This window comes from Strix aluco, chromosome 16, assembly GCF_031877795.1.
Source record: "Strix aluco isolate bStrAlu1 chromosome 16, bStrAlu1.hap1, whole genome shotgun sequence".
Taxonomy (NCBI): domain Eukaryota; kingdom Metazoa; phylum Chordata; class Aves; order Strigiformes; family Strigidae; genus Strix; species Strix aluco.
The window spans coordinates 16250264-16274788 of NC_133946.1; the positions used below are offsets into that span (position 1 = coordinate 16250264).

At 37.9% G+C, this 24525-nt stretch overlaps 2 protein-coding genes across 5 annotated transcripts in view; both read right to left on the reverse strand.

Annotated features, from left to right (window-relative positions):
- TSG101 (tumor susceptibility 101) lies at nt 1-21318 on the reverse strand. Of its 2 annotated transcripts, none has more exons than XM_074841852.1 (10): nt 21174-21318; nt 17290-17374; nt 15402-15467; nt 14652-14815; nt 13128-13254; nt 10494-10560; nt 8834-8925; nt 3246-3448; nt 1514-1753; nt 1-337 (listed from the first exon to the last, which is right to left on the reverse strand). In XM_074841852.1, exons 1-10 carry the CDS (start codon nt 21213-21215, stop codon nt 248-250), a joined length of 1176 nt encoding a protein of 391 aa, XP_074697953.1. In that variant the 5' UTR covers nt 21216-21318; the 3' UTR covers nt 1-247. The 2 variants fall into 2 exon arrangements, with proteins under 2 accessions (XP_074697953.1, XP_074697952.1); XM_074841851.1 differs by having other exon boundaries at nt 8834-8928.
- UEVLD (UEV and lactate/malate dehyrogenase domains) overlaps nt 15422-24525 on the reverse strand; it is a 20686-nt gene continuing 11582 nt past the window's right edge. The window contains exons 12-14 of one of the 3 annotated variants that reach the window (XM_074841846.1): nt 23323-23483; nt 17290-17374; nt 15422-15467 (exon numbers count right to left, since the gene is read on the reverse strand). In XM_074841846.1, the coding sequence (XP_074697947.1) occupies nt 17356-17374; nt 23323-23483 (180 nt within the window). In that variant the 3' untranslated portion in view covers nt 15422-15467; nt 17290-17355. Of the gene's footprint in view, nt 15468-17289; nt 17375-21507; nt 23484-24525 lie in introns of those variants that run through there. The other 2 variants (XM_074841849.1, XM_074841848.1) reach the window with 2 other exon arrangements.

Here is a 24525-nt window from a genome sequence, read left to right on the forward strand (position 1 = left end):
TTTTGTAGAGGAAGAAAATATGCAACAAGTTTTATTCAGCGTTAAGTCCACCAGCACAAGGATTACAAGAGATAGAAAGTGCATTAATAAAAGCTAGTCTTTACCAAAAAGAAAATATATTATTGATTCAAAATATCTTACACTTGAATGATGTAATAACTTATTCTGGGCACCTACTGATTAAGAGAAATATCAAGAGAATGTCTGCTCATAAGGAAATCTAACTTCCCAGTTAAAGTCTGAGAATTTAGTAGAGATCACTGAGTCCAGCAGTCTTCCTTGCTTTCTGCATTAATGCCCTCAGCTGGAACTGCTTGCGAGACAGAAGACGTACATGCTGCAGAAAGAATAAGAAAGAAAGAATAAGAACAGCTGGATATTGGGAAAGTTTTGATAAAAATCTTAATTACATTGCAATACAGATTTTCAAAGCATGACACATTCCGTGACCCAAACAGGATGTTTGTTATTTTGGAAACACTAAATGCATTAGTCTACTAAATGGCATTTCTTGCCTTAAAAGGACTTGCAGATAGCTACCAAATGCAATCATTATAGTGTATTTTTTGTGATTTTAATTATTAACTCTGCACATATTCTTATCAAAGAGAAAAATAGTAATATGTACTGCAAGGTGAAGTGAGACTAATGCACTTCCCATGGGGCAGAGAACAGTTCTTTTAACAGTAGATAAACAGAACTAGCAAGCTACCCAAGAAGGAAATATTATGTCTCTATGTAGTGCATTGTATACTGGATGTTAAAAGCAAAGTCTAAGTTGTAACCTGGGGGGAACCTCAACTGTTAGAAAAAGGAAGGACTGGTAACTCTTGTTACCCCGTGGCCCCAGTACAGACTATTAACACTTCTGCATAATAATCTTTCCAGATCCAATGGCAACATTAATTGCTCTCACATACACATCTTTTATTCCACATTAAAAAGTGGTTTTAATCTTTTCAAAATAACAACAGATCTGTTTTATTTCATGTGCCATCATCATGCACATAAGCTCAAAACAAAGGAAGGTTATTAGATGGGATTATGAAAATTTTCAGCATTAAGGACAGCAAAGAAAGGGAATAAAATTGCCTAAGAAGGTCTCTGCTAGAGATGCAAAACTAGCTGGTGTGGGTTTTTTTTCCCCCTACAATTCTAACACTCCACTGGTTGCCTCAGCAGAGGCATCCATAGACTGCCAGTGAGTTGCTGTCTGAATACGCCACTCACTGTTTCTCCAGAATTAGGATGCAAGCCCAATGGAAAGCTTATGTTGACACTGTTGCACCTATCTAATGATACATGACTTTGTATCTATAACGCTTTTAAAATTGGTCTTTTATCTTAATTCTGAAATTCCTCTTTTAAAACTTATGTTTCAACATGTAAGTATTCGTGTTCTTACAGGATCCTCTTTGGTGAAGAAATCACTAACATTAAAAACCTGAACAAGAGTTCAAAGTATTTAAACACATTTAAAATGCAAATCTTAAAAACATCCCAAGAAGCCTACCTTCAAGAAGACATCTAGATCTATCACTCCACGTCTCAATGCTTCCCCAAGATAGAAGATGGTGTCTTCAATTGCATTTTCCTCTGCATATAAGTTCAGGATCTGCTTGTAAAGTGGTGCTGTAGGAATAATAACTTCATCTATGTCATTATTTTCTGATTGACTTTCCATTTTCTCTAAGGCAGAACTGAGCTCCTCATCCTTCTTCTTCAGAAGTTCAATGTTCTTGTCAACTTCAGCCTAAAAACAATTAAGATGTTTATTTATTTCTTAGGTCTTCAGAGCTGAATGTCTTCTTGTGATACAACTGTCAAGATTAAAGATTTTTAGACATGCTACTTGGTTCTTTACTTCTCTACTCATCTCTGTTACGAGTTTTACAAAAGAAAGAGCTATCAGTCTATAGATTTCAGATTCTTTCATTTTAAAAAAAGGCTGTCATAGATAATGTCAATCCATTACCAATTTATAACTGTAGAGAAGGCATGCTAATAGTCTTTAAGTATTTTGAAGGTGCCACATAAGGAAAAATAACCATTTAAAGTAGCTAAAGATAACAAAGGCAAAGCCAAAATAGTTATTTTCTTCAGAAATGTGTCTTTTGGAGTAAGTTCCTATGTAAGTTTGCTGAGCATGGATCAAACACTTAACTGTACTGACAGGAAACAAAATATGCTGGCTTTACCCACTAATGGTAACTGTAATTTAACTGCATCTGTATGAGACGTACCTTCTTTTGCTACTTTTGAATCTGCCTCCTGATATTTTTGATGTCCCACAGCTAACACACTGGAACAGACTGTACACCACCGTGGTCTTCCTCATATCACTCAAAGCTCTACAGACTATTGTCACATGCCACCCTCTGTCCCCACTGTCTTCTTTCCAGACCGAAGCCCTAGCTTACTTAGTCATGTTTTATATGGAAGCTGTCTGGTATGCTGGATCATCCTTCTTGCCTTTGCATCAAACATCTGCACTTCTATTACGTCCTTTCTTTCCAAGATAGGAAAACCTAGCATTACACACTACACTTCAAGTGGGCATACAGATATACACAGTGACATAACAGTATCGCCTGTTCTCTAGTCCTGATTAATAATTTCGAATTTTCTTTTTTTAAACCATTATCTGAGCACTGAGCTGGTTTCAGAAACTGCTCATCAATCCCAAAACCTCTACTCCCGAGCAGTAATGCAAGGAGCAGATGGACTAAGCAGATGATGTCAGGCCTTATGAAAAACTGCAGGAATTTCTGAGCCTACTGAGTAGGAGAGACTCGTGCCTGGGAAAGGAAAAATCTGCAGGTTATACAAGGAGGCTGTGACTAAAATCAGTGTCTCTGCACTACGACACTGAAATGTTCTCTAGTGCTGCTGTTACACATTATTATCCAGAAACTGAGACATGGTTATGAAATAATCTCACACCACTGACGTCTTTCACAGGGAGTATGGGGAAAAATAATACTGCTCCTCTACTACTGAACAATGATGTCTGTAAGATACACGCAGGACAATGCATCTTACTGTCACTGCTATTTCTGACTTGCTTCAGTCTGAACACATGCACCTCAACTGGGAAAGAGAATATATATTTAAAAAGAAATACACTGGTATTTCTGATATTTCAAGCTCTGATATTTCTATCATGCTTGATAATGAATTCATTACATGCTTCTGTTCACTACTAGTAATACTCTGATACAGAGTAGTGTTTCATCTCAGCTTACCACTTCTTGATCCAGGCGAGTTACCATTTCTTCCAGTTTCTGGTGTCCTTTCTTCAGGTCCTCTTCTGTCCGTTTCAAGGCATTGAGTTCAGCTTGTGCACGATCCATTTCTTCTTTCATTCGCCATCTCAGTTTATCACTGACTGCCGAAATAAGGGAAGCTCTAATGGTATCCTCACTGATAGTTCCATCTCTACTGGGGCCTGCAGAAGAAAATTCACAAGCATAAATTAATTCTCTTTTGCACTGACTTTAGTATAAAGCCAGTTTGAAAAACATAGCAGCTAACTTGCTGGACATACTTTAGCAATATGAGACAGTAAAATAAACTGGTTTACATCACAATTTTCAGAAGCAGTGAAGAGACCACAGTGAGATAAACCACACTAAGATGTACACAAGAGTATGCATCCATTCATTCACTTTACTATTCCCATATGCACAATTTTCCTTTAATTTAAAAAGCGGGTTGGCCATTTTCCCCAAAGTCTACAAATGTTGTTAGTCTGAGTCTTTAAAAGAAGACTAAATTTCTGGTAAACTACAGGAATTAATGGATACGTGTATTCAACCACAATTAATGTAATGTCTGGCTTGAGACAGTGCTTTTGCCTATAGGTACTCTATCTTGAGACTTGCCAATTACTGTTTTTTTAAAAAATTAATAAAAATAGATGAACACTAAGCTAACAAATAATTTCAATGAAAAAGATCTTAACTGCTGCCCTTTTATGTTTATGAAGATCTAATAGCAGGGTCTGTTTAACTGACAAATTACTGGACAGTATCAAGTGATTAAAAAGCTACAATATGATCTCATCTTTCCAATTGGTTTCACAATTATCATCATTCCGCCATCCTAGGGCAGGTATGGGGGGGCAGTAAAACAATCAGCATTAATATAGAACATTTTTTATTGAGGTATTCTTACTTTAACAAGCAACATTTATTAGAAGATTATAAAGCAGAAATGTTAATCAGTTGTATTAGCATATGATTTATAGGTATGTTCTAGCAGACTAAAATCAGACAGCAGTCTTTTATGTACATGTTCAGTGTTATACTGAGTCTACCATTTGTTTTTTTAAAACTACTGCAGGATGGTACTGCAATTGGAGCGAGGTGGGGAGCAGCATAGTTTATAAAATTAGATAATAGCACCCACAAAGAACCTGTAAAATTCTCTCTGGATAAAATACTACTTTAATGTTAGTTGAATAAAGAGTATTAGTCAAACATACAGAGATTCTGTGGAATTAGTCACACAATTTGATTCTAACAAAAGTGAGAATAGCTATTTTATGTAAGTGTAAGACAAAGATGATGACATACAAAGATGATGACATACAATTTGACTGCAGGTATACTCATTTGCCAGTTTCACTTGGTCCATCATGCCCAGAAACTCAGGGCAGATTTCAGTAGCAGTGAAACAACCAACCAATATTGTTCTAATATTATACAGCTAGCTTCTATAAATGATCAATGTTAAACTGCAACAGAGGCTGCTGTGTAACTGAGTTACAACTGAGGTTACTACCTTTTTTGATTGCTAGGTACAACTTGTAGTTTCAGTTTATTAAATCACATTTTGATGCAGCAATACTAGAAAATATAATAGAAGAAAATAACTTCTCTAATGTGCCTAAAATTTCCATCTTTTATGGATGAAAGAGGAGAGTTTTGAAGTTCTGTAACTGGAAAGAAAATTTGCAAAAAGAAATTTTACCACAGTATCTTTTTATCTAGAGACACGGTTATCCAAACCCTGAAGTTGTTATGGCATTACGTGCATCGTATTTTACAGTACCCTAGATCTCAAAAAATTACAAAGTGAAAAAATATTCACCAAGGCTTCCATGAATCTTACACAGCTAAAGACAAAACCATTAGCATATCTTTTTTTCCTTCCCAAAGGTTCAGAAAAGTGTCTCAAATCAGCTAAAATCCAACCAACTTCTTCACCTTTCTTAATAATCAGAGGCCCTCAGAAGAAGAAAAGCAAAGAAGCAACTCAAACCATACATTACTTTTGCCATTTAAACACAGGAGTTCAAAAGATTGGTATTTTTAGAGTAAATGACACCAAGATAGACAGTGATAAATATATTTTTTAATATGTTATTGATAGTACTCAATAACTAAACTTCTATTAGCTAGAAATAAGATTACAATAATTTTACTACAGTTATTCAGGAAAAGGGTGGGCTGTTTAGTGAAATTTCAGCATTACATTGTTCTTGGGGTAGCTTGGATATATTTCTGATAATCAGCAACAATCCAGAACACAGTTTAAAAATCTAAACTCTGCCTTTAGAAACAAGTATCTGAATGGAAAAATAACAATTTTCTGTTAGGGTATCATCATAATTTTAAAAAATAAATACAATTTTTAAAAATATCTATTTGGAGTGTATGTTGGTATTGTTATACTAACAAATGCAAAGTGTTGTTGACAGGACTGCACACCTCAGAATCCTTAAAACATGCTGAGGATTTTTTGGATTTCTGCTACTAACAGAACTAGACTGCATAAATTCCTATCCCTTCCCTATGCCTTTTACTCTATTCCTGTCCACAAAACCTACACCAAGCCAGATATGTGAAAACTAAAGCTATGCAAATGACATGAGAGGAACTATGGGAAGATGCACATCACGCTTACTAATCCACCAAATTGTTCTAAAATTAAGAAAACATCACATTTTGATAATTACTAATGTGAGCACTTCACTTGCATGCAAATTGCACCAGAATATGTGCAATTAATTTTTTTTTAAAAATTTAAAAAATAAGCTAATTACTATTGGAAAAAAGATACTGAATTATTAATCAACTGGTGCAAAGATAGCCTTATGAAAATATAAATTTCCCAACACTTCATCTGATTTACAGTTCTTGCTTAAGCAATTCACCCTGTTGCCAGTCAACAAGATAATTTTCAGTATTTGGTTAATCTGTTAGAATCAGCAACAGAAGCTGTCAAATGGCACCATACACACAGACCCAGGAATAGCTGCTTCTTATGAAAAGGAGAAAAGAACAGTACTTTCTACAGTGAGAAGTAAAACTTAAACCAAGTCAGTCAAACTATCCGGGACAAAGAGTTTATTCACTGTGTAGGACTTCCTGCTTAAGGCAGACAATTGTAAATATACATGGTCCAAATCAGAACAAAAAGGTCCGATTTCACTTCAAGAATAGCATTAGCATGATTTCAGTTACTGTTTACATAATGAATTACTTTCTAACAAAGTCAGAACCAGCCATCAGTTCTACTTTTTTTCTTCCCCTGATATCCCTCACTCTGGGAGATTTCATACAAGCTCACTTTAACAGTAAAGTAGGACAGAGAGAAAAATAAAATCACAATACACCTAACACAGTGAAAGTTCACATAGAAATGCCAACAGAGAGGAAAGAGGTCTTTGACCATATAAAGGATCATCCTAATACAGCTCAGTTAGATTTTATGTATCTTCTTAAAGAGCATGAACCCTTAGCATTTTCTGTTGCTTCCATAATTAGCCCAGCTTGGGGAAGATTTTATGGCACATAGCCATTAAACCTACAGAACACTGAAACCCCTAACCTTTACCAGGCAGAGTCTGATTTCAGAAGTGACCTTACAGATTCATCAAACTAGTAATTGCATCAGAAAAGTAATTAATGGCAGATGATCGAACAGAAAGAAAAACCCTCAAGGAGTATTTGAAAACCCACCTATTATTAAAAGCTTAAGCTACTCTGAATGAGTATTTTCATTCAATTCAAACTAAGCTCACTATAGGACACACCCCTCCACCACCCACACAAAACTCTGAAGTTGGAGCACCTGATATGCTCCTATAAACTACCACAATAAACCACAGCCAAACAATCTGTATAGGAAATACACATTTTCAGCTGAAAGAAAAAAAAAAATCATGTAAAAAACAAGCAGTACTGTATATACAGTGGATGATTAAAGAGACATGTTTGCATTTCATTTAGCACAAGAGATAAACCATGCATAACAGGCATATGACTTCTGCCTAGCTGCATCAAATGAGTCAGTCTAAGGTTAAGTTGCCACTACAAAATCTGGCATTACAACATGGTATCAGATGATCTAACTCAGGACTTGAAGAGCCTTCTATGATATTTGGCAGATATTTCACCTCTGTTCATCTTCACTGGGGATGAAAATGATGGAAAGGAATTAAATAGGACATACCTTTATTTTAAATTAACTCTCTACTACATAAAACAAAACAGGATCTGTTTGAGAAAGACGCTGCAGAAAGCTGGTGTTCCCTAGGAAGGTTCTTATCACCTCCCTACACGAGAGCCAGCTAGAGCCCCCCAACACTGAGTACTGCTTGAGCTAAAGAGGGACCACAGCTTTCTTGCGGTGTGCATGGTAGACACACGTCACCTCAGAGTGGAGATGATCACTGGAACAGCCAATGACTTTCGGAGAAGACTTTTCTAATTCAGAAGGCTGAAAGAACCTGGACACAAAGTACAGGATCAGGCACAAGAAGAACACAAGATACAACTTACTGTTGTTTCCAAATTCTGTAACATCAGAACAACTCCTCAAATATTTTAAGAGTAAAGTAGAAGCATCTATCTTCCCCTTGCCAAGCTGTGAACTTGCTTTGTACCCATGTGTGTGAATGAAAATTTCAAACTACACACAGTTCTGGAAGGAAGAGTGTGTATAAATAACTGGGAGTTCACACATTAAATGAAGAACCTACGGATGCACTTTTAAATTACGGTGCAAGAGACTACAAATGACTGATAGTCAGAACAAGGTCACAGAAGAGTCTATGTCCTTACCATCTAACTGCTCCAAAAGGACTATCATCCACTTGGAGAGCTACTGCACCAACCTCCTACTTAACTAGATGACCTTTATCTCTGGTTCCCAATCTGTTACACATACACTAAAAGTGAGGTGCAGGGCAGAAACCAAGCTAGTGTATTTTGCCAGCAAAGGGCCATGAAGCAGTAGACTGGGAAAAGATACACATTAATACCCTAAATCTTGCTGCTGAAGGGAAGCAAGAAGGAACTAACAAGTAGGCAAGTAGGGACCATTAAGAAGCAACAGTGAAGCTGCTGGAAAAGAATTTCAGTTAAAATGAAGCTCATTCCAAACACATTGGAAACCTCTGCTTTAGACAGCCAGGACTTTTGGAATAAAGAAAGTATAAATAAAGAGTAAATAAAGTGAGTCCAGCAGATGATTAAGTGAGGACAAAAGCATTTATAGAAACCATGACCACAGCAACACAGACAAAAGTCACCTACAGTTAAAGGGTGAGGAAAACACTTAAGGTAGTTACATGCAGTGTTCTTCAAAGTATTCAGAGCACACGCAATGCACTGCACAAACCCAGGAATTTATCAAGTTCCTGACTGAATAAAATATAAGGCAAAGGACATAAAATGTATTTTATTCTTCGAGTAATTTTTTTGATTGAAGATCAATACTTTGGAAGGTCAGACTAAGAACAATATGATCCTTTTTCCATTTTCTTTGTTTACATATCAGTTATAGAGGGAAGCTTCACAGAAATCCTTTCAAAGGTACTCACCAACAGTAGTCACAGGAGGCTGAGGAGGGTAGTACTGAACACTAGTGGTTGCTGGAAATGGAACACCACCCGGATAAGGATAGTTTGGGTAGCTGCTTTGACAAAGAAAGATATGCTAATGTTATGTAACTACTTGTAAAATATCATCCGTGTATATTATCTTTATGTCACCATGTTAAACATTTGTTTATATAATACAATGTTTAAATTGCAGGCCAAGTTATCCTCTTTCTCTTTTCCTGTTCACATTAACATCTTTCATCATTTATATTTCTAGTCTGATTTAAGAAAATACCATTCCATCTGCAACCCTTTGTAGTTATTGCACGGGTCAAACATTTGGATCATTCCAAATTCTCTTCAATCTCTTAATCTTGCCATGCAATTTCTAACTTGCCATATGAAACCCCAAAAGTATCCAAAAGAAATTACTGTAGTTACAAACTGATGAACAGCAATATGAGAATAGTTAAGATGAGTACTGAACTGCTTTAGGTAAACCTAGAAATGTTGTGCAAAATATGGTTGCAAGATGAAACTCTCAGCCCTGCTCTGAAGGATGAAGGAAAGCAAAAGAATTAATTTGTTCACTGAAACAATTGTGAGATTACATGTAACATGACAACGTACAATAACTAAAATACATTTACTAGCAACTGAAACAAGGACTCAAATTAGTCAGTATTAGACTGACCAACACCTGCATACAGCAGAGTATTAACCATGGCTATAAGTAAACAAAATGGTCCAAAAACCCATGTAAAATATAAAATATGCATATTCTATGCCTCTCCAGATAACTGCAGATTTAATAGTTCTTAAAAAACTTTCTGTTAATTCATAAATTATATTATTTTAAAAATAGTTCTTCTATTATTGATTTTTGTACAAACATGAAGAGGACTTTAACTGTATTTAGGAGGAAAAAACCTACCATAATAACTTACCAAATCCCCATTTTTCACTTCTTAAAACATAGCACCCCCACCTTCCAAGTGATTACAGGGGTTTATATTTTTTTTTTTAAATCAAAATGTTATATACTACAGCAACTCCTCATACACTCCTAACACAAAATCAGGACATTAATAATAAAAAGAATTAATTATGATATGAAAAAATGTAGGTACACACTAGGAGGCAGCAATCAGCATCCTACTATTTGCTAAGACAGAACTGCAAGTGTTCTGGAAAAGCTTTACTCAAAACTATTATATAATAAAGAAAAAGTATTGGCTTATAGTAATAAAAAGCTCTGAATTAAGTTCACATTTATGCTGGAGTCAAGTTTTGTATTAAACCAGCAACTGTTTTGTTCAATCTTTTGAGTTGCTAATTACCCCAAACAATACTAACAACGCTAATAAAAAACTAATCCAACATACAAGTGAAGGAAGATAACATGTGGGAGTTAGGTAATGATTTCCAAAATATATTTATCACCTAAGTATATTGTATTTGGCAAGCAACACTAAGAAAGCTAAACCTTTCTCAAACCTTCTTTTGGCTATTGACAAGAATTCAGTCCTCAGTTTTGAAGAAAACTGCTAACAGGATAATTATACAAACAAATATACCAACAGAAAATAGAACCAGGACTAGATACTATTCAGTGAAACTGTCTATTATGTAAATGGTGATGGTTTAAAGGGGTTCTTACCTCGGGTTTGGAGTGCTTCCTGCTGGATAGGCAGATATTCCACCTGGAATACCCGGCACATAGGAAGCTAAATAAAATAATGATTTTGTATGGTTTTACTTTTCAGAAGTTTTATATATATAAAGATCACATCTCTGTTAAGCTGCAGGAATATGCTCTTTATTATTGAACAATGAATACAGTACAACACAATGAAACAACAAGGCTAAGAGAAGTCATTCTATGGCCAAAACCCCTCAAAAACATGTACCCTGCACCACTTCACACAACACTCCCGCCATTTCCCGTGCTGCTCTTGTGCAGCTTGGCCAGAGGGATACATGCAGATGTTTGTTGTGAGCTACCTCTCTGTCAGCTTGACCAAGGCAGCTGCTTCCCCTCAGAACACATAAAGGACTAAACTGCAGCAGACCTTCCCTCCATGTATTAACCAGTTAGAATTTCCTTTCTGTATCCCAGAAATTCTGTATCGCTGGAAAATTCTGCATTTCTGAAGATTCTACCTCTACCATCAACTTCTCAAGAGTATTTTGTTTGGAGGGAGAATATGAGAACTGTAACTGAAGTCAATTACACATTCCTTAGAACAACTAGCTAGAACACCTGCACATTTTTTTTTTCTTAATCATTACTTCAAACTAACCACTGCACGGATAAAAATGGCTATTAATTTAAAATTCACGAGTAGTTTACTAAGTAATATGTGGATAAATAAGAAAAAGTATCTGCAGGTAGGGAACTCAAAAAAAATGTTATGTTATTAAAGATGACACACCTGAAGAGCTGTTTCCATTTTTTAGACAATAGCTGAAAAAAGAAAATAACCTTTCCAATGTAGCCATTGTTCTCTACTCACTAAATAACAAGCGTGTAACTTAAGTACCTTCAGAGCAGCTAGACTTCACAACAGTTGACTAGCTGTTTAACAATCCAGCCATTTCTTATGCAGCAATTTCTGCTATTTAGAAGTTACATTTTTAAAAAAATTTATCAGCACATATAAATGTCTAAGGCTTTAACAGTCCTAGCAATTTTAAGTTTCTTCTTGGAAATCTGACAATTCTATTATAAAAATTATGTTTTCAATATATTCATTCCATATTTCTAGTAATTATAGGAATATTACATCAAATAGCTTTTTTTTTTTTAAAAAAGAGCCTTGAATACTTTCAAATGATTCAATTTTTTATAAAAGGCTTCATTCCTTCTTAAAACAGTGTACCTAGAATTCAAAAAAAAAAGAAACCTAAACGTCTGTAAAATAAGAAAAAACTGATTACACTAAAACTAAGTAGATATTAACCATGTGAAAATCCTGAAACATTTCCACTAAAATTACTTCAGCTATGCTAGCGCTGAGTGACTGCAAGAGTAGTGAAGTGTGGTTCAATTGATGGTCCTTCCTTAAAGCAATACAGGTCACAGTCTCTACTAAAACTGTACTTGCACTGACACCCACTGTCCCTGGAAAATCAGAACAGTGGAATCATTTAGTGCTCCTATAGGTAGGCTGGTGCCAGACAAGCTGTGAAGTCCCCAAATGCTTACCTTTAGCCAGCTATCCCTAATGGTCCCATTTATGCCTGCTACCCCTTTCCTCACGCATGAAGAATCTAAGACCTTGTTAAAAATGGTTTCTGCTAGAAATTGTAATGCACAGTACTTCAGCTTTTCAGATGTAACACTACGATTTGATAAAAGCTGTATTTCAATAGAAAACAGACACAGCCTTAGAAATACAGCAAAGTATATAACCTCAAATACAGCAAAAATATGTAACCCCAAATAAAGCTACTCTACCACTAAATTAATGTAGAACTGTTATAATATCATTAAACAATCTGCAGCTAATCTGCTCCCTCTCCCCTCCTGCCCCAGTCTTTGGCTTGAGTAGGTCTACTCTACTGTTTTGGGTTTTTTCCACCCAATTCAGAGTCTCTCCTTGGAAGAATTTCTAGAATTTCTAGGATTTTCTGTTTCCCACTCCCGCCTGCCTTTTCCCCCATCTACCTATCCTGACTCTTTAACGTATGCCACCTCCAGAAGTTTAAATAAATAAAAGATTTTAAAAGTCTTGAGAAGTTCCGCAAGAAAGTAAGAATGAGTACCAAGTCAGAGTACCAAATCAACAAAGAAGGATGAAAAATCACAGGGCAGGTTTTTTTCATATTCAGCCAGCAAAAAAAGAAAAAGTGTGGGCACAGGAAACACAAGCAGTATGCTTTTGCTTATGAAATCAATGGTTGCAGGAAACTCTACAAATGGACTTGTATTATCAGAATAAAGAAAATTAAGATAAGACAACAATTATCTGAATAATCTCTTTTTAAGGATATCTCTGAATGTTAACAGGTTAGTTGTCGTTTTGAGGGGTGTGGGAGGTGTTTGTGTTTGGTTTGGGTTTTTTTAAATACAAACTTGATTTTCCCTCCCTTCCAAAAGCCGAAAAACCACACACATTCTTCCAATACAGTTCAAAGAGGTCAAGTACAGCCTAGGTAAATTCATTAGCCAGCAATACAGAAAGTCATTCTAGAGCAGAATGCATCATTTGTTGACAAACTATGCAGAGCAACAATCACTCCAGAGTGTCAACATGAATATATGTAGAAATTAGTTGTCATGGCCACTTACTCGTTGGTGGGCCTGTTGCCTGGTACGGTGGGTAGCTTGACGAAGCCGTAGGCCGAGAAAAGACTGGAGGTTCCTCACCAAACACAACGATCATGACCTGAATCAGTTCTAGCAAGTCTGACTGGGGCTGGGAGGGTAAGCAAATCACAAGGTGTTGATTTTGCCAACAGACAGTTTAGCTGACTATAATAACAAAATTATACCATTCCATCAGCTCTCAAAAGCCATCCTTTTATTGTGGGGCTTTAATTTTTTTAAAAATATGTATGTATATTTTATTTTTTTAAAAAAATATGTGTATACATACATATGCATATTTAACTTTCTTTCTGGATTCCTTTACAGATACCAAACCCAGCCAGCTGGTATTCAAAACAGTATAGCAAAATACAGCTGCAGTAGTGTTTACACTCAGAATAAACTGGGTAATACATTGTTCCATATCAACTGCAGGGCAATAAACGACTGAAGATGACTGTACAATGATGGATTATTATATTTTTTTAAAAACGTAAATCCACTCTCCAACATGAAAAAAGTACTGATCACTAAGTTTTCAGCTATTTCAATTTCATAAAGCATATAGTTTTTGCTCAGGTTCAGAATGGCTCAACAGAAAAAAATATTCTAACCCACTGAGGAGTGGCACAAACCTCCTTTAAATATAGCTAAACTACGCTTCTCAGTTTATAACTACATTTAATATAGGCATGATTTCATTTCACCAAAATAAGGACAAGCATCATGTATGCAGCACCAGATTACATATCCTATTTCTAAATTTTCTTAGCTCTATAATCCTCTTAGTTATTTTTACCAACGTCTCAAACTGAATGAATTCTGTATCACCTGTATCTCAGACGATCCTCTTGCTCGTGCAAGACCTGCATCCTGATCTGGGCAGTCATTTTTCCACTATTAACATGCAAGCACTGAACCACCACCCATGCTTAATAAATTTATTCCTGTTAATCACTTTTTACAGAACTATGCATCTTGTACTATTTTTCTGACCTTGTCAGCATAGTTCATCTTCTTTACAAGTCCATGTTTTGGTCACAACTTCTATGAGGCCTGTACTGCTCAATGCCTTTATTTATTGGTAAAGCAAATGTATCCATATACTTGAAGGTCCAGCAACATCTACATAAAGTCCAAGTGCTCATACAAGTCCATTTTAGTGACAGAGATTAATTTCAGCCCAGAGATGTTTTAACAGAATTTATAATTTCCCTTCTGTAAATATTTTTATCTCACAGATCTTCACATCAGTGTCCTGACAGGGAAGGACACCTATGCTGCACTGTTTAATCAGACAAACTGTAACTAAAGATGCAAAGAACCAGGCAAGAGAATGCAACATCCTGAACTTTAAGGCATTACAAATAATAAGCAGTTGTTTTCATTAAAAAAAATATTTAAGATCTCAAATAAATAAGATTATAACTTTTCTTAAAAACTATACAACTATCTAAAAGAATTCAGAACTGCGCAATTTGAGAATTTCAAGTTCCCTGTACGTACGTATTTCCACTCATGCAGATAAGGAAGGTATATCTTTCCATTTGCATCAACATGTTTCCCAGTTTTTATTGTCATAGAGCTAGTGGGTTTAACAAAACAAATTGGGGGGTTGAAAGGGTAGGTGTCCAGCAGCCACAAGCAAATTGGGATATTGTATGTGTTACCTAGAAAAGATATTTTGAAAGATTTTAAAGGTTATTCCAATTCTTCCAACTGTCATCTTGTATACAGATTTATAAAAAACTCCTAAACCCAGTAAATTCAACTGCACAGAGTCAGAAGCTGAGCCAAAATGTACTAGTAACATCCAACAAAGAGCTCACAATATGGCCAAGAACTCAACATTTTTCAGAACAATTTAACTTTGATTTACAACTATCATTTACCACTAATCCATTATCTCATTTGTTCTACAATGCAGCATGATTAGACCCTAATCTGAACTATCATTAGCTGCATCAATAAATGGTTTGCAATACTCATTCAATTGAGAAGCTTGAAGAATGTGCAGTACAGAAAGAAATGTTACAGAGCTGTACAAGACTGAAGCAGCAATGCTCAACATTAAAATTTCATTTTGCAGCAAAAATAGGGAACAATTTCTTTAAAACATTATACTTTGGACAAGTAAAGGATTTCAAGAAAATAGTGATCACCGAAGTAGTGAAGTTGAACCAGCACAAATCTAAATAGTTTTTCATGTAATTTGGGTAAATAATGGTGGTGGTGACAATAATAATAAATGCATACCTCTGTAAGGCACAGGAATGGTTCCACTGAGGCTCATCAACTCCCTAGATGAACCATCGTTAAAAACTGAAAGGGAACAAACAGTACTTTTAAAACAGACATATTTGCTACATTAATCTCTGTTCAGGTTATACCCCATCTATTTATTAGCATAAGTTTTCAGAAGTTACACATATATAGAATCAACTTGAAAGGTTCTGCTGTTGCACATTTATGGACTAGCATATGATTGTCTACCATCAGGTAACTTCTTATGTATAACATATTTCTGAGAAATGAATGACTAATTATTGTCAAACTACCTTCGCTGCAAATAAAACTAGCTTCCTCATTCACAGACCAACTAAAACATGTTGGAACCACACAAACTGCAAATCATACAAACTGCTGCAGAAATAATCTGAATTTAACTGTCATTTTAGGATTACAAAGAATTCCTTATGATTTCTCCAAACAAAGAGGTCAGCAAGAATACTGAAAATTACTGGGCCATAGGCATTTATTACATAACCAGTAAAGGTAATTTAACCAAACAATAATACACTGAAGAGGAAAAAACACGTAGCACTTCACTCACTGCCAGATCTTAGGCTTAGTTCACAAACTGCCCAGGAACCCTGGCCTCAATTTACTGAGTTCTGTATTTAGTTTTCCCATACTTTCAAACCAACAGATTATTCTTGGCTGAATAAACCAACTTCTGGTAATAAAGCCTCTATTTTCCTAATTTCACCTGGAAGTTTCTAGTCGTAGCTTATCGTGTCCAATTGTTTTGGTGCTAATGTTCTGCAAAGACAGGTAGAACATGCTGGGACTGAAACGCGGGTATATATTCCATTAATAATATAAACCTGAAAACTATCTGAACAGCAATGTAATGAGTTTCTTGTTGCTCATTTCACTGCTGCAAATAGTACCAATTATCTGTAAGTGGTTCCATGCTCAGCCTTTCCCAGGCAGCTTAGAAAGAGTTAGGTAACACAAATGGGCTTCTTACTACAGCTCAAAGCCAGCTGGAATTCCGAACAGTATCATTATGCAAACTTGCAGTCCTTTCACTATTGTTTTCGATTCTCCAGTCACTGCATGAATTTTTATTTCAGTGACAGCTGCTGGCTCGCAGCTATTCAAGTTAAAACTAATTTATGTTCTAGCTGTCCATGTCTCTTCTTAATAGTTCTCAATCCAGATTTAGAATTTAGAAAGCAGGCGGCTATAAAATCTCTGATGATGTATCAGTAATATAAATTAGCTCACTGAGGAATCCCACAGGTGACAGTTAAAAAAGGTGATCAGAAGGACGACCTCAGCAGCTATGCTGGCTCACTCTATCTTGTGAAATCATGCCCTCAGCCTCTGTAGCTGACCCCAGACATCATCTTAATTCAACACACTCAAAAGTCACTCAGAGCCTTTGAAATAGCTAACAGTGACTGTCATTGTTAATTTACATTAAAAAACCCCTCATACCAATTTTCTTCATACTCTGAAGGACTGCCACAATTACTTTGGCAGAATGAAGTATTTGTTCATTCATTTACAGTTCTTTCTAAATAGAACTCTAAAAATACCTTTACATGACAGCAAATCTGAATTTGTGAAACACCAGCAATCTCAGGACACCAACTGATATGACATCACTGAGCAAGTAACTAAAAATTAAGCTGTGAAAAATGCAACACTTCTTGGCATATCAGGCTCAGTAATATAGAAAGGTTATGTGAGAAAATAACTGTCTGTGTTTCTAAGGAAGTATCGATGTCAAAGATCAAGAAGAGAAACTCAAATGATGTTTTCTAGTTTTAATCTCCTTTTTCCCCACAAAAGCTACCAAATATATCTAAACCTTCAACAATTCAACAGCAAAAATTTTCTTATGCAGACTAACCATATGAATCCATGACAGGTTTGAGGTCCTTGTACTGCGTAATAACACTGGTTGTCTCCTGTACAGTTAAGTCTCTATACTTATACTGGAAAACAAAAGAGAAAGAATGACTTTAGAGACTAAATTTTCAGCATAATTTATTTTTGTTTTATTTTACCCAATAGATTGTGTTTATGAGAGTTTACATGGATAAATGGACACTCTTCTCCACTCTTGTTTTGGAATAAGAATTTCTTTCTCTATATTACTTAACTGAACACTGCCTATAAAACTTAACGGAACTTTAACAATGTTTTAAGATGCTGTTAGTCTTAAATAGGGTCCATACATCAAGGGATTTGAGGAAAATTATTGCATTTTCATTCACATTCTACCATAACCAACAATATCTTGAGATGTATGTGGATCTTAAAACGCACCCCCCGCATCTGAACAAACATAGTGATGTTTTGAACATTGCTGATACACAGCTATCTAGGATCTGAACCTCACACAGATATCTTTCATAGCACTTTACAAAGCATCACAGTATTTATCAATCATTGATCAGTATTTTCATGTATTTTATCAACTAGAAAGCAGACATTTCACAGCACGATATTATCAGTAGTAATACTGGTTTCGCCCCCTTCCTTTTATCTGGATCAGGGAGTAACTCACAGCACAGAAGATCTGTAAACCACAGATACACTACCACAGAATTTAACAGACTCAGAACTATAATCCAGACAATGAAGGAGATGCTCCTGGGCAACAGAGAGCTGGTTCACCACGTGGTGCAGCTCTTTAACCTTGTGGCCATTCCTCCTGATAACTACCATTAAAAAGAAAAACTAACAATGTAGTCCCTTGGCAATGTTTTCACTGTAATAAAATTTTTAAAAGATTACAATCTTCAGATATCTTAAGGAACATAAACAGACAGCATCCTTTCATTCAACCATGGTAGGAAGACAAAGGACCCAACACAATGAAATGTGCAATACCCAAAGCATGCAGACATTAACAACATCTGAACCAATTCATTCAGACATCACCCAAGAGCAAAAAGTGTTACACCACAGCCAAAGGTCACCTTTGCTCCAACACTCATGAGTTGTGAAGCTTAGAAATGAACTCTTCTTCCTATTATCTACAGAGAGTGACAAGGATGCTACTCCTGGGCATGATAACTCTTATTTAATGAGCAGAGATGAGCCCACCATGCCACTTCCCATAATGCCACCTTAGTCTACAAAAAGCACCTGTGCTTTGGCCAATGCTGTGACTTATCTTCCTGAAATGACCAAGGGCAAAACAGCCATCGGGTCAGTCTGCAAAGCGTGGGTCTGTGAGAAAGCGAGGGACCCCTCCAGCAGGGACGGCTGCGTGTGCGGGGGGCTCCAGCACAGAGGTCAGTCAGCCGGAGGGGCAGGGCAGACCCTTTTGGTGGGAGGGCTGCAGCAAAGCACCTCAGCCTCCTCTGGAAAGTGGGTGCAGGATCAGCAGTGTGCAGGAGGGGCTCGACAGAGGACAGACAACTCTGCTAGCGTTTGAGTACACCCCTCCCTCCCTCCCCAACACCTAGCGGAAGTGAAATAGATAACGGGCATTGCTACAACACAGAGACAGAGGTCTGGGACATTCTGGCTAGGCCAGCCAGAGACTAGTAGTACATACCCACATCACTGAGCGTGTCACTACAGTACAGATGAGAGCGTGTCACCAGCTACTTTAAAAAAAGGGGGTCTTTCTATAGGAACGTACCTTATGGTGCAGGATTGGCATCATCACTTTTAAAAAGAGAACTGGCTTCCACTAACAGAAGCTCCTAACAGGCACAAGGATCCAGAGTCAGGATTTAACTCCACTTTTGGCACAAGAGTCTCAAGTCTGTTTAGTCAAGGAATAGAAAAAACGCCTGCCTGCTCAGCTGGCACACTGGGAGTCTGTACACAGGGGTTGATAGGGCTGATAAAACACAGATTTGGTTATCTGGGGTGTTTTTAAAAATTAGGTCCAAGACCTGAAAATTAAAAAATACTTTCACGTGTCTCTTAAAACTAAGAGTATTGCTACAAATAGTTTTTCCACTGAATGATAATTACTTAGTAGAGAGAAGCTTGTAAGATTCAAGATACTGCCACAAGCAAAATTAAGGGCACATCAGCTATTAATTTCAATACTTCGATCCAGATAATTACAGAAGATTGAAGTTCTGTAAAATAAAATGACATATGAAGAAGCTTTTCCTAAGGAGAATGATGGCTTTTCTAGAATTTTTTATTATTTAAAGCACAGAGTATGCTCTTTTGTGCTTACTTCTTTTTTCCATTCTAAGGAGTACCAGAATACTACAAGACAATCTTTCTCCCATGTTCATATAGTAAGTAGTCAAGCATTTCCAAGAAATGTCAAAATCTCTTTGGAAAATACAAGATCCTAGTGATTTCTACAAAGGTAACTAAAACTGATTATTTTGAATTCTTACTTTCTAAACTTCTTTTTTCCCTCCTCCATCCTCAGAAGGCAAATGCATCCTCGTCAATTTAGGTATCAGGAAACATCACAGAGAGATGCTTTTCAAGATCAGACAGCAGGTAAATATCTGAAGTTAAATTAAGTGGTTACGTTCACCCAAACTACAGCTTAAGTCTTTTGTTATTTCACACTGAGCTATTCAATATGGGAAATAACTAAGCTTCCCTCTATAAAACTGAAAGCGTAACCATTTTTGAAAAATAAAGTAGTGAAATGGTAACTCCATTTTTCATCTGTTATTAGGTACCTTGCGCTTTGAACTTACCTTCAGAAAGTCAGATGAGGGTATAAAATAGGGGAGTGTGGGGGAAAAAGGACACAGGACTGCCTTTCTGTTTCTTCTGTGGCATGGCAATAATTCATTTAGGGAAGACAGGTGTATACAAACATATACATGATCTCATTTGCTGACACCAAGGTAGTATTCAGCACTCATTTTACAGCTGATAAAAAAATTTGCTTATGATTCCATGCTGATGAAAGACCCTTTAATAAGGTTTCTTCAGTTTTGATCAGATCCTCGCCTATCGTATTTCATTTTAAAATTGTGCAAATATGACTGTTGCTAAAAAAATCCCCCCAAACAAAAACGTAACTCCATTTAAATATTCAGCCTTGCAGGTTTTCATTTCAAGCTGCTGGACAAAGCCCAGTTTTCACCTGAAGAGTGGTACAACTGCACATGGCCCTGTATGATTCAGTGATGAATGATTTACCTTCCAAGAGATTTTCTTGTTCCTTTAAACATGGGTCATGAAGAAATGCACCCTTATTCTAGTTAATGAAGTTGACCTTGCCTTCCACCTTCATTTAACCGGTGAATGCAAACGCCGCTGTACAACCCAAAAACCCACACCGCAGCCCCGATCCACTTCCATGCACGACAGCTTCTGCCGGGCAAATGGTGTCTATTCAGCTTTTGCCAGCAATATCCTGGTCCAGAACCAAACTTCCACAGCAGTACAAATAATGCCGTATTTTAGGTTTTGATGCAGCCTACCTCCCTTTACAAACCAACTCAATCTACAGCGTCCAGGGGCCCTGACACCGCCTTTCTACCGCCGCTTCGCCCGGCCCTCCCTCTACACGACTACGGCCGGAGCTCCCTCCCCGCAGTCTGCCGGCTGTCCGCGACCGCCTGTCAGGAGGGACCTGGCAACGGCGAGCCCGCCGCTCCCGGGGGCCGGCGCCGAGGCTGAAGGAGACGCGGGGCCCCCGCCCCAGGCCGCGGGCAGGACCGCGCTCCCCGCCGCCCGGCCCCGCGGCCGCCCCGCCCGACGCCCCAAGGCAGGCAGAAGGCAGGGCCGGCCCGCAGCCCCCCGCGCCGGGGAAGGAGCTCTCGGTGCCCCCGGCCGCGCCATTACCTTGGCGAGCATTTTCTTGAGCTGGCTCTCGGAGACCGCCATGGCGGCCGGCCCCTCCTCCGCCCGCCCGCCGCTCCCGGTGCCGCCGCCGCCCCCGCGCACCGGCCCGGCCCGGCCGCCCCTACATAAAAACCCCGGAAGCGGCAGCGACACCCCACTTCCGGCAGCGACACCCCACTTCCGGCCGGCCCTGACGGCACTTCCGGCGGAGGGCGAGGGGCGGCGCGGCGGGGATCCCGCCTGCAGCCACCGCCCCCTCCCCGCCCCCGGGCGAGGACACCACGCTCCAGCAGTAGTTTGTGTACCCGAAACACACCCGAGACTGTGTGAAAAATGGTTTGTAGTGCCGTTTATTGTTAAAAAGTATTTCTGGGAATCACTTTCCCGTGCGAATGTAAAGTGCCACTTCCCAGCAGAGCCCCCGAGTGCGGTCCTTCGGTTATTTTTCAAGGAATACCACACAAACACGCGAGTGACGAGCCAGCGTTAGAAGCATCAACCTAAACACCCCGGGAAGAGTTCGCAGCTCTTCATGATTAAAACTATTAATAAAAAAAAAACCCAAATAAACAAAACACCTCGACTATTCACGGGAATAAATGCTCAACAGATTAAACACAACACCTTGAAGAACAATGTAAAACTGTAATTTTATGCTGCTTTTTCCAAAGTAAGAAAAAAAAGTCTAACCCTTGTGTTGGGTGCTCTTTTTTTTAATAGAGCAACAAAGTTCTCCACCTACAGTCATCACTAATTTTGTCCTAACACTGACCACCACAAAGAAGGAAAGTTGAATACACCCTGAAAAAAAAATTACTGAAGGTTTTTTCCTTTCTATTTTTATCTTAATTCAGAGATCAATATGAATTCAGAATTCCTTGCAAGTCTGGCTCTTTGCGAGATAGAACCAGAAGGCACAAAGGAATGGATCTTTGGCTTTGACAAATATCCTACTTTTGCTTAGAAAGCTTCATCAATATTTAACCAGTCACACCTCAAAATGTAAGCGTGGAGTGACATTCCTACACTGCATGCACCAGGAGCGGAGCCCACGTCCCCTCTGCCTGCGTCGTGATGCTGAGGTATAATCAGGACAAATACAGTCTTTTACCAGTGCAGTGAATCAAGAGGTTAAAACCAAAAACCCCTTTATCTTAAAAAAAAAAACACCTGCTTTTTGATGTATCTGAAAATCCACATCCTGCTTTTTCGCCACATCCTTGGCCTCCCCCGAGGCGGGTTACAGGTGCTGTTGCCTTCTCAAGCAGCTGTATTCTCTTCGGGCTGATGTAAAGCTTATTGACATCAGCTGGCTTTGGATCAAGGCCTGAACTTGCAGATACTTCTGCATTACTTAACTGTCAGATTTTATTCTTTATTTGAAGCTCACCCCCTGCTCCTCCCTTTCAGGAAGGAACCCTGTGCAGCCTTGGAACAGGTGAATAGTGTTGCCTGCGTGCACTGAGAACTGCAGGTGCTTTGGTGCTCTGAACATCCTTACAAAATAAGAGCAAACGAGTTATGACCAGAAAGTCTCAGACATCATTAAACATCCAACAGAGCCTTCAGGCATGCTAAGGTCATGCTTTTAGCTTTTTTCCCCTTAGTAACAAGCAGGAGTCCATTGACATAAGAGCATCTGTGATAGGCATGAAAGACCGAGCTACCAAACTGCATCCCCCTGGTGCCCCGAAGAGCCGGAGTGTGACCACATTCTAGACAAGCCCGATGCAGCACTTAGAAACCAGGAGGAAAAGCTCTAGTGAGCTCTGCACACCGGAGTTTCCACAGAGCTAGGTAAGTTGCTCTAGACTGTGTCCTAGTGAGGTGCAAAGAGCTAAGAATAACCCAAGAATTGGGCTATAATTAGCAATAAAAAAACCATGCAAAAGTCACCTGAATTTAGGTAAAACATTCTTGCACATTACCCTCCTCATTTTGGCTACCAAAAATGCACTCTTCAAATAAGAAATTTCTGTGCAGTGCGGTATTAAATAATTTAAACCAAAACTAAGAAAGCACTTTTTGAAAGTAAAGTAAAAAAGCTTATTGTTTTATATAGAAATCCATATATACCAAGCAACCCTTTCTGCCTAGCAAATCTCTGACTTTTGTGAGCAGACGCTGTGCTTCCCTTGTGCTCGCTTACAGTTTCAGCTGCTGCTGAAGGTCATGAATTGATCCTGCACTGCTTTGCAGTTTCTCTTGCACTAGTGGATCTTCTTCTAGTTTGACCATTTCAATCACTCCATTGGTTCCAAGAATACATGGTAGACTTAAGAATACTTCACTGTTTATATTGCAACATCCCTGAAACAACACGCAAAGAACACTGTCACACAGTTACTTATTTCTGCTCTGTCTGAAGCATGGCACTACATAAAATAACTTGATTATTTTAATTAAGCAAGGATATTCCATTATATGGCATGTTTTGCACAGGTCAAATTCCAGTTATTTTAGATCCTGTGCAATGAGTTACTGTACAGAAACTATAAAATATTACTGTACAGATAAAATGTTGAACCATGCCACACTTGGAGGAGTTTCCAATATAGATGTATCAGACCTCTATAATGCAGGCAAAGTTTATACTACAAAACACTGTTTAACCAGTTTCTTAGGTAGAATAAGCAGATACACTTCATAGTACAGTATCATTAGTTGTTTTAGGACTGAACAAAAGAAATTTTAAAATGCAGCCAAAGGGAGCTATCTGGGGAATATTTTTCAGGTATTGATCCCATATTCATTCTGTGAGAGACTCCATTAAACTTATACCCCTGTAATTCAAGTTTACACTGTAGATTTTGATTATTTTTAGGATCTGTATGGGAAATTTTACAAACTGCAGAGTAACTACAGAATGAGAGACTTGTTGCTCCCCTGTATCTGCATTTAGTTCATAAATGATTAAAAACTTTACTTGAAAACATGGTGAAATTAGGTATATGTCTGTACTTGACAGAATAATCGGCCTGCTCAGCTACCCTGCACTGGGACATGCAAATCACCCTTCTGAAACCTCCAATAGAAGTGACAAATGTTTCTACATGGGTTTTTTCCTCATATGATTTATTAATGCTTTAATGAAGCCTCTTAGGATAAACTTTAAACAAGGTTCAGTCTATAATTTTAAGTTAAATACAGCTTCATAATCTTCTCCTCAATGTAAAGTATCAAGGAGTAAAAAAGCAGCTGTTTAAAAGCTGGTGAAATACTGGCAAAAAATGCATTTTATAACTTTCATAAAAGATACTGAACTCTTTTGGCCTCTGGAGAAACCTACATTCAATACTGAGTACTTGGAAACTGCGACACACACATTTCTCTTCATTTGCCAAATCCAGCT